General features: G+C 48.3%; 1 protein-coding gene across 1 annotated transcript; it reads left to right on the top strand.

Annotated features, from left to right (window-relative positions):
- The first annotated feature begins 1,791 nt into the window (after nt 1–1,791).
- On the top strand, nt 1,792–10,793 carry LOC149362439 (neprilysin-1-like). Its single transcript, XM_089568305.1, has 4 exons — nt 1,792–1,962; nt 6,267–6,545; nt 8,115–8,468; nt 9,747–10,793. Exons 1-4 carry the CDS (start codon nt 1,792–1,794, stop codon nt 10,791–10,793), a joined length of 1,851 nt encoding a protein of 616 aa, XP_089424431.1.
- The last annotated feature ends 447 nt before the right edge of the window (nt 10,794–11,240 follow it).

Below are 11,240 nucleotides of genomic sequence, written 5' to 3'. Positions count from 1 at the left end.
ACCCGTGCCACGACTTCTTTGCCCACGCATGCGGAAACTGGAAGCGCGTCTCGGCGCTGCCCTTCGCGCGCAAGCTGCGCCGTGACGTCGCCGCCGACGTCATCAGGCAAGCGGGCCATGCATGCGTAATAAATGGTTTGGAACGAAATCTAAAACTGTGGCCGTGTTACGAAAAACACATTTGTAGGGAACTTACATGATACGTCGCCGCAGACGTCATCAGGCAAGCGGGCCATGCATGCGTAATAAATGGTTTGGAACGAAATCTAAAACTGTGGCCGTGTTACGAAAAATACATTTGTAGGGAACTTACATGATACGTCGAAGTTAGCTGTGGTATCGCACTTTCGCCTCCTGGTAAACGCGAGACACACTACAACGAGGGGATGATTTCTTGCCTAAAATGCTTCGAAGTGTCAAGATAATCCTCCTAGCCGCACTTGTAGTCACTTTCCTCCTAGGTGCCTCGTAACACGTATATTGAGGTGGTTGTCTTCTTAGGCATTTGTTCTTGAAGGAATGCTCGTCAGAAGTGGTGGCAGAAGACCTTTATTCAGCCATAATTTACAGGCCGAGCATGTCGACCGCCTGTCGCTGTTCTTCCTCCCCTTCAGCGCCAAGCCAGTCGAGCCAGGTGGTGATGGATAAAGAAGGTGGGGGGCAAGAACCCGACTGCTGAGCAGCTGGGCAATAGAAGAGGCAATGGGCCAGGTCTGCATAGATACACGGGCAGTTGGGGCAGGAAGGGTCCGATCGATAGCGATAGAGAAAGAGGCGAGACGGGGCGATGAATGCATTCATTTGAATGCGCCGAAGAAGGCGAGCCTACGGCACCGTGAGTGATGGATGAGGGGGAGGGTAAAGGCGTTTGTCGAGGCGGAATTCGAGGTAGACCTCTTTTATGGTGCGGCGAAGGGTGAGTCTCCCACCGTCCTCCGAGGGTTTGGGCCAAGGGATCAGAAGTCTATGCACCTGAGTTTGGGGTAGCGCGCAGGCTCTTGCTACTTAAGCGAGGGCTCTGGTTCGGCTGAGGTTAAAGCGTTAACTAGTGAATGAGCTCGCCGGCATTATTGCGCCATACGTTACTGGATTATGCAAAAAATTCGAGCAATAGCCTAAAGCTACCTTCGTCGAGTAAGTTCATACGCGTTTTCCTAGTGGTCGGTGCGCAAGAAAACTGCTCAGGTTGTCGTATGACAACTTGGAATTACTCAAGAGCTAGTCTCTTGAGGTTCTGGTGTGCACAGAGCTGTTCGTTAAAGACCCTCCTCTCCCGTCTGTCTCTCTCTGCCCTTGCCGGCTTATGCTTCATGAAGCCATTGTCGGCTTGGCATACACCAGTTAAATTGAGGAATGGAGGTACGTTTTGAAGCATCCAACCGGAATCAATGTTTCCACAGGTAGAATCATCGCACTAGTACACACAAACATGTTCGGTCCAGTAATCCCGTCATCCAAATGATGGGATCGCCATATCCTTTGAGAGCATTTCATTGTCCTCGTATTGTATCTAGCAATGCACACATTCATAGTCATTCGTGTAGAAATATTTATATTTAACTAAACACACTAGAGAGCGTGAACAACAGATACTCGGCAAATCAAGAATTAACACTGCCTCATATATCAAGTTGCCGCATTAAACTCAATCAGGGTGTTTACAGCGCATCCAGTCCGCAGTCGTGTGGGGTATTGCCCTTAACGCCCTCCCCTCCGCCTTTCTTCAGGGATGTGGAGAGCGCTGCGGACGGGCAGACCATCAGCATGGCGGCAAGCTTCTTTGCCAGCTGTATGGCGCCCAAGTCGGGCATAGCACACCACAGCATCGCGGTGTTTCGTTCCTGGATGGGCTCCCTTGGGCTGTCCTGGCCCAGCACGCGAAGCCCATACAAGGCGCCGCCGCACCCGTTCAGTGTGTTGCTAAACCTTGCCCTCAGCTGGAACATCAACGTTCTCTTCAAGGTGCGAAACACTGCGCGCTCCCAGAGAAATACGCGCAGACAACGTGACGATGACAACGTTTTTATGACGAACTAAACTCAGACTTACCGACGCACTACTGGAGGTTTTCTACCCAAATCAAGTACTTAATTTTTCATTTTTCAAAAATGCCTTGCCTCGAAAAGTGCACCTTCGAAGAAGCCTTCGGCGGGTGCTTATTTCTGGTGAAAAGGAAATTCCCACTCCCAGGCGAGGTAGTCTGGACTCGAGTGTCTTCTTGCCGACACTTTCCAAAGGCCTTTAAGTGCCTTTTACAGGACCTAAGTCCGGTGGACTGTTTGTACTATGGCTTTATGCAACTGATTTCCATGAGTCGGAGCATGTTTGTAGGTGCTAACATCGAGACGCGGGAGAGCAATCACGGGACAAGTGCCCACTGTAAAAGGCAGTTGAGTGTCGAACGACTGCTTGTAGATAAGACAGGAAGCAAAAGCTTCACAGCTGTGGCACAATAGAAAAGTTCCTGAACAGATTAGTCAATAACGGTAACACTGACAGTGGGAAAGACACCGTTAAAGACAAGTAGCTCTACAGGGTGCTTCACCTAAGTCAGCAGTATTTTAAAATTGGATTTTTGAGTTACAAGAACGCTTTTTTCGGCATAGTAAAGTTATGGGTGTAGCGCATCAGAATGCAGCTAAGGCGTACTAACTGGCAAGTTAACTATTAACTGCTAGGCTGAATGGCAGGTGCTAACTGTTAAGCGTCTTATTTATTGAAAGACCTGTAGCCTATCGTATGTAATATCCGTATCAATTTTTAAAATTTCGGAAATGCCGTTCGCGTCACCGCTGCACCGCATTGAAGTACCTGCCAGTCAACCTGGTACTTAACAGTAAACTTGCCAGTTCGTGCGGCTTAGCTGTATTGTGATGCACTACACCGTTGACAATGTTATGCATAGAAAAGCGCGCTTCAAACCCAAAAAGCCAACAATAAAAAATATCACAGCCTTAGGTGAAACACCGTGCGTTTCGTAACGTTGTTTACTAATTAAAAGTAAGCCGGATTTACACATAGTACTGCTGGCTGATCGGTAAGCAATATTCTGTATATCGTTAATTCTGTATACTGTGGCAGAGTTCTCGAAGTTGCGGTCGAAAAATTTTCCTCTTAGTCTAAAATTCCGCCTGTACTTGAGACGCTTGAGTTCATTCTAGTTTTCGGCATTAAGCCTGCCGGGAATGAAAAAGAAACTTTTTGTGTGTGTGTGTGTGTGTGTGTGTGTGTGTGTGTGTGTGTGTGTGTGTGTGTGTGTGTGTGTGTGTGTGTGTGTGTGTGTGTGTGTGTGTGTGTGCGTGTGCGTGTGATGTGTGTGTGTGTGATGTGTGTGTGTGTGATGTGTGTGTGTGTGTGTGTGCGTGTGTGTGTGTGTGTGCGTGTGTGTGTGTGTGTGTGTTGTGTGTGTGTGTGTGTGTGTTGTGTGTGTGTGTTGTGTGTGTGTGCGTGCGTGTGTGCGTGTAAGCACTTAGCAACGCTTCAGGGCTTGTGTACGAAAATGACCTTTAGTTCCACTCAAATCACCACTTGCGATGCAGACAAGCAGGGCGCCCAGGTATCATCTCATTATGCAATCGCTGCTCGGATTCCGGCGAAATATATTTCATTTGCAGCAATGCATATTGCGATATCCCTACCGAATTTCTGCAAAGTGCCGAGAAAAACAGAGGCATGTAACAAAGTTGACATTTTTACTATAATCGTACAGTTCCTGAAGGAAAATAACAATCTTTGCGCGGAATCAATCCGATAATGATGTATGCTTATGACGTTCAGTCCTGTCTAGTAATGCGCAAGACAATCACATCAGGGAGTCATTTCGTCAGCTAGATTTTCTTCAGATGGTGTGGTTCCCATATTTTAATACTTTTTCGTTACAGAGCTGCCACTTTTCTAAATGTGATGTTTTAAATTTGGAAAATCCTGTCCTCGCTGGTAATTTTCAAAATCCTCAAAATCAAAATTTGGTTTCCTAAATTCAGTATTTTTTTAACTTCGTCTTTTAAATGTCGTAAGCTTGGTCAGTTCCTGTGCAAAATAATTTCTCCTTTCCGCATTGTTTCGATCACAATGTTAACAGTGCTCACCTACCAGTGCCTTATTAGAAAATTATCTTTGCAGTGCATTGCGAAGGTAACATTCGAACACCTTAAATGAAAATACTCGGGGCAAATATATGGTCAGTTTTAGCTGGTGACTAAAGGTTGAGTAAGCTTATGTGTGCTGTTCGATATGTTTACCCGTATATTTTTCACCTGAACAAAGCACAATTATTTCAAATACACGTAGGTGGTTGCTAATACCTGATACTCGTAATCTTGGGCAGTTCACACCTTTGAAAGAAATTCTGTTGCATAAATCAAATACCGCATAAGCATGCAAATATAATAATAACGGCCTGAGGGGCGAGTAGGTCCGTGATGAAATGAAAGGCGGCGCAACAAAGACATTAACAAGAAAGGGACACCACTGACGCAAACAAGAAAGGGACACCACAGTGCGCATGTGGTGTCCCTCTCTTGTTTGTGTCCTCGTTGCGCCGCCTTTCATTTTTTCATCCAAATATAACTGGACGGTTTGATCAGCTCGTTAAATATTTCATGCATTTCTTCAGATTATTAAATCTTTGGTTGCGCGGAAGGTACCGACTTGCTTTTAAGCCTTATGCATCAATACAAGCTACTGTCACTCTTTTGGGCGGGCAGACCCTTGAGAACAGAAGAGAACAGAAATATACTAAATGCATGTCAAAGAAATTTTTTGCGCTCTTAAAGGGAAACTGCATAGGTTTTAGAATTCAACGAGCTTAAGAGGGTCGAATGTGTGAAAGTTGCAAGTAAAGCATGCGAAGTATTTTTGGGCTAGCACTTGAAATAGTGAAGTAATCACCGATTAAAATCCGGACGCCCTTCAAGCTTCTCCGCAGCGCACAACGCTAAGTTGGGGGCGCATGATGACGTCATCGAAGGTATCGGTACATTTCCAAGGCAAAAGCGCCTGCTTTGAAGGAAAAAAACCAACGCCACCGACGGCAAACCCTGCCGAGAGTTGTTTGGCAGCGTCCAACGTGTCAGGGCAGGGTGTGGCTGACGACAGCGGTAATTTGAAATTATACCTTCCGTGACGTCACGCTGTGTTTCTCTGCACTCCTTTGGTGCATTGAGGAGAAGCGCAAAATTCAATCCTCGATTACGTCACTATTTTATACGGTAGTGCAATAACACTTGGCATGCTTTACCTACAGCCTATATAGATTAGAATCCTTGAATATCGCGAAATTTTCAAAAAAGTGCTGCAGTTGCCCTTTAATGGAATATGCACGATCCACAAATGCGCCAAATATGTTTACCTTTTCTCATTTGCACTGAAAGCTATAGATCTGCTTCATTTCCACAAACAAGGAGGCACAACGATTGCGGGGGAAAGAAGGGAAAAAGCTGCTCAGCGACAGCTTGACTGGCCCGGAGTTCCATGCAATGACTGCAGCAGGGCAGCGGGAAACATTACGAACAAGAACAAAAATCAAATAGCCTCTAATATGAGCCTTTTTGTCCATTTTGGTCTTTTATTTTAAGCACCGGTTCTAATTCACAGCCCACTGGAGCCAGAAATCGCTCTGCATTTGCCGAGATTAGCATTCAATTCAAACGGTGCAGAAGCAGCCCTCTTTTTGTTGCTGTATCCCAGTCTTAAAAGACGAACGAACGGTGCCCAAAGTACTGCATTATGTTTTGTCCTAATGTAGTAACGACAGATTTTTCTGTAGTACTGTAATATATTTCTACGGTACTTCACTGCAGTCTGTTTTTGTGCAGTAATTTTCCGTAATAACTACAGAAAATTCCTTTGTTACTGCAAAGATTTCTGTCGTTGTTCCAATTTTATGATCAAAAATGCTACAAAAATATGTTGCGACGACAGAAACTTTTTTTGTGCGTTTTTCGACTGGGTTTCATTTTAAAACACTTGGAGGGACAGTTTTTTTTTTCACTTTAGGACTCTTACGCGATAGCGTTCCTTGGTGGCGTAGAGGCAGCGTCTGCGCATTGTTGCCCAAAAGACAGAGGGCTCCATTCCAGTACTTGACCAAGCGCCGGCCAATTCTTCCTTTAATTGCTTGACTGTGATTTCACGACTACCTCGACCAATCAGGACAGTCACAACGCCCACAAACGCCGGGTATTGCGCCGAATGGAACCGTTAACGCTAATGAGTTGAACCTTTCGGTAAATTTGTAAACGACGCACCGCTCTGCTTTCATGCAGGTGCGCGTGCACATTGGCGAAAAAAGCGACCAACCGTCGTGGGTGGTGCTGTCGCAAGGTGACATGGACGCCCCCTGGCAGGAGTACCGCGAAGAGCGCATCCAGCAGAACCAGTACGAGCGCTATGTGAGCGACCATCGCCGGCTGCTCAACGCATCCTCCGCCGACGACGTCTACAACGTCACTGAACTCCTCGACACCGAGCAGCGCCTCTTGCTGGTGCTATGGGCGGGTGCTCCCGGCTCCCAGGCGTGGTTCTCTCTGCGCGACCTCGACAAGGTCGGCCCATGCTCCGCTTAAGGATCTGGCTTGTATACGTACTCTCAAAACTGGTATTGTCTCAAAATGGGTTAACTAGCTGCTGTACTTTCTCCAGCAGCTGCGTACTCCGATGAATTGCCTAAAGAGAGAAACGCGTCCTTCACATGTGCGCCTGCGCAGTGCTCCCGGTATGGACAAAAGGAGTTGGAGGATGGCTCTACTTTTGGCTCCACTGTCGTCGTTTCCCCTCTTTGAGAAGAAGACTGCTGGAGTTGCCCTTACAGCACCTTGGCCTTAGTTTGAGCAGCCCACTCTTGCTATCATTTGGCGCCACCACGCTCGGGTTCAGCCACGGGTCCGTTTGTGACGCTGCTCAAAATTTCTTGCTGGAATCCCATCGACTGGTTTGCTAAAGCTTACAGTATTTTCTTTTCTGTGTTTTATTATATTTTGAATTATTCACTTCTTTTTTTCTCTCTTTCGCTCTCTCTCTCTCTTCAATCCAAACTCATATCTTTTTTCACTCCCTGCCCTCCTTGTAGTAGACTCCCCCGGTGTTGCTCTCCTGTGTGCTGTTTTTTTTTTTTGCCCTTAGAATGTACAGGAGAATAGCAACCTTTGCCTCCCGATTCTTGGCCGATCCCCCAGTGTGGGTACATGCTATCTTTCAAAGGCTAACAACAACAACAACTTTATTTCCCTGTAAAAAACAGCAAAGCTATACTGTCATCTGTGGTGGACATTTCTCGCAAGATACTTCGTTGTTAACACTGCTGAAAGTAAATCGAGGTTTCTCCGAGCGGTAGGAAGAAAGTGATGTACCACATGAAGGGATGCACTTGCGCACATACGTTTGAGAGGAAACTGTCTCCTCATGGTCGCAGTTTCTCGGAAACAGTTAAAACTCTTATCAGCGTAAAGATTATATGCCCTCCGGGAGTGCCATTCACTCCTCCGTATGTTTGTATCGAAACAGCGGTGTCCCAAGGAAGAGCGTTTCTCACGAGCGACTGGTGCTTTGGCTCGATGATATCACTTCAGTAAATCCCTCTAAATATTAATTATCTCCCGCGGAACGTCACTCTAAATGCTTCATATTGAAGCATGAAGCATGAGCAGGAAATAACTTTAAGAATAAGAATGGGGTGGAGCGCATATGGCAGGTTCCCTCAGATCATGAATGGCAGTTTACCAATATCCCTGAAGAGAAAAGTTTACAACAACTGTATCTGACCGGTACTCACCTATTGGGCAGAAACGTGGAGGCTAACGAAAAGAGTTCGGCTTAAGTCAAGGACAACGTAGCGAGCTATGGAACGAATGAAAAATTATAGGTGTAACGTTAAGAGATCGTAAGCGGGCGGAGTGGGTGAGAGAGCAAACGCGCGTTAATGATACCCTAGTTGAAATCAAGAGGAAGAAGTGGGCTTGGGCAAGGCATGTAATGCGAAGTCAAGACAACCACTGGTCCTTAAGGGTAACGGAGTGGATTCCAAGAGAAGGCAAGCGTAGCAGGGGGCGGCAGAAAGTCAGGTGGGCGAATGAGATTTTCGTCTTCATCTCGTTTCCTTCTCTTTTTCAATGAAGATGACGCCGTCGCTGTGGGACCATGGCCTCTGGGAGGACCTGCTGAACAGGCACCTAGGTGGCCTGGTCCAGCTGACTTCGGACGACACAGTGATTGTACACAGCATGCAGCTCCTGACCGAGATCGACAAACTGCTGTCTGACTACGCGGACAGTGCGGAGACACTGCTTGACGCCGTCGCGTGGGTCTTGGTCCAGACGTACCTGTGGGTCGTGGCTGACGCGCCCCTCATCGTGTTCGGCACAAACCAAAGGGCGCTCGAAGGCAAACGCGCGGCCTGCCTGCAATTCGTCGACTCCCGCCTTGGCCTGCTCAGCGCCGCCAAGCATTTGACCGCACGGTACACGGCCGAGGTGAGGATGTCAACAGCTTTAGGAAACCAGGAACTCTCTGCCCTGCCACACTTCGAAAGCGAATCTTTGGAGATGGCTGTGGTAATGTATTCGCTGTTGGTACAGCGATGCGCTATTCGATACAATGTGCCAAGCTCAACGTGTGGCCTACTGACATACCTCTCTGGATGCTCTCAGTGCCAGACTGATGGGCATTTCTTCTGTTCGAGATGCTAAATATTTTGGTTTCTTCCTTTGATAAATTGCAGCTCCACGTCTACGCACTTCCTTAGGATAAGAATGGAGCAGAGGGAAACGCCGTTGGTGGCACTTGGTGGTCTTATCAGAATGCACCAGCACAGGACACCCCTTTTTATCACAATCCAAAACGTGCAGGACGGTCGAGCATCGACACAATCTCATAGTTTTGTGATCTGGCGGCTAGGATCTGTTATCGTTCTCACACCCATAATCACACTAACCGAAATCTCATTTCTTTCAGCAGATATTGCTCTTTTAGGTCGTCTGTAGCAGTAAGCACCACGAAATTAGATCCGTATTTGCGTGAATGAGCCCACATATATGTGCGGGTTGTCCTTTTATTGATGATAGCGCGGCTTCCTTGCAGTGATGCAGGATCTCTTGAGCTGTCAACAGCAAGCTGCACAGTCCAAGTGTCAGGGAAACCTCCACGCACCTCAGTGGAAACTGCGCGAGAACTGCACATACTGGACTTGTTGTGCCTTCGTCTCCGTGTCCCCGTCTGCGTCCTGCGCTGTTAACTTCAGGATGCAAAAGCAACTAGCTCAAGATTCTCTTCAGACAGGAGTATATGTCGCACCTTACCAGTTTCCTCTTTTGTCCACGTTCGTTATCACGCAGTTTGAACTCAGACGATCAACACACCAACTAGCCCCAGAACTGCTACCAAAGCACCTAAGGATCTTAGCCGCATTGGGTGGCGTCAGTTTTGTTCTCTGCGCGCTGAAGTGTTTTTCTCCTAACTGTTGCACTGGAGTACAAGGTCGATCTTTTGTGGGCGTTCCGGTGTGTTTCACTCATGTTGCCATTTTTTCGCCATTTGGTCTATCCGTTGTAACCATTATATCGCGCCTTGAAGAAACAATCTGGTACTGTTCCAGTGCAAGACATTCTTCCAGAGAACATCAGCTGAGTTTTTTCCGTTCGAGCTCAGAATAAGTTAGCCGACAACGCACGGAAACACAACAGCAGCGATACATTACTAGTCTTTCGTTCGTGCAATACATTAAAATGCCCGTCATTTACTCCTGCTTTCAGGTTCGCGGGCGAGTAGACGACGTTTTCTCGAAGCTCACCGATGTGGCCAAGGCCAGCATCGCGAGCCTGAGCTGGGCGTCCAGTGACTCCAAGGACGAAGCGATCCGCAAACTGGACGCCATGAAACGGGACGTCTTCCCCACGGAGGACTTCTTCGACGCGAATGGTCTGCGCTTGCTGTACGAGGCTTTCTCCCCCCACAGCAACAACCACAGCTTCATCGAGCGATTCCTCCACGCGAGCCAGACGCTGCACGGCTACGTAGCCAGCGCCACCTACGAAGACGTCTACCGGCGACGGCTCGCAGAGCGCTCCTCCGCGCTCGCGTCCTACGTGTACTACACGAACGTAATTCACTTATCACTGGACGCACTGGAGGCTCCCGCCTTCACTGCCGACGGCATATCGGCCATGAATTTCGGCGGTGTCGGATCCTATGTGGCCCGTGAGATGTGCCGCTCGTTCGACCCAATCGGCAGTACCCTGGATTCGAAGGGACATGACAGCCCCTGGTGGGGTCCCGAGGCGTCTCCCGATTATCAGAAGAGGCTGCTGTGCCCCGTCCACGTCCCTTCCGGAAGGACACTGCCGGTCGCTACCACCCGCAACGGCTCGGAAGACGCAAGCCTGCCTGGGAGCCATCGCACAAAGCACTTGTGGTTAGCCGCGACCCCGACGGGACTGTTCCCGCACGTTCCAGCCATTGAGACGGCCTTCTCCGCGTACCGACAAGCATCGCACGGCAACGAGACGACAAAGATGCTGCAGCTTCCCTACTTGGAGGAGTCGACGGCGGATCAAGTCTTCTTCCTCACCTACTGCTACGTTCTCTGCGCCCCCAAGGAGTCCGCGGATGAGGCTGCGAAGGCCTGCAACCTACCACTCATGCACTTCGCGCCGTTCGCCGAGGCGTTCCACTGCCCCGTCGGCTCGCCCATGAACCCTGCAGAGAAGTGCACCTTCTTCGAGCAGTCCACCGGCCACTCGACGGGGGTGAGGTGGATGCTGACAGAGAGCTGGGCTAATGCATCGGAGTACCCGAAGTGACCTCAGCCGACCGCCCGACTTGTCCCACGAAATGCTATCCGCCCAAGTGTCCACCTTTATCGTGGCAACTTCGGCTTTGTGGGAACAACCAATGTTAGCAAGCACTGCTGTACTTTGCATCAGTACACTCACACTGAGCTGCCATGTGGTGTAAGAGCAACAGTGGAAACGGTATTCATATTCATGTCCGCTATTTCCTCTCATTTTATGGCGTCTATTAGACGAACCTATACGGCACCTTTGTAAACTACTTCTTACTCTGTGTGTGTCTTATGCTAGTGCGCTAAACTTCTAGCCATTTTACCTAATCGCCTAAATGTCTAGCTTAGAAAACAGTGTGTACGTATCTTGTTCGCTTTGGTTCCATGTCTCATCGGGAATGAGCTACACACAGATGTGTCTGTTTTTTTCACGCTCTTAATTTATTTCGTGTTCATTGGGTAGGCC

Source organism: Amblyomma mixtum, chromosome 2 (assembly GCF_055824585.1).
Source record: "Amblyomma mixtum isolate Tamu chromosome 2, ASM5582458v1, whole genome shotgun sequence".
Taxonomy (NCBI): domain Eukaryota; kingdom Metazoa; phylum Arthropoda; class Arachnida; order Ixodida; family Ixodidae; genus Amblyomma; species Amblyomma mixtum.
The sequence above is the reverse complement of the archived record's forward strand: the minus strand, read 5'-3'. Positions and strand labels throughout refer to the sequence as shown.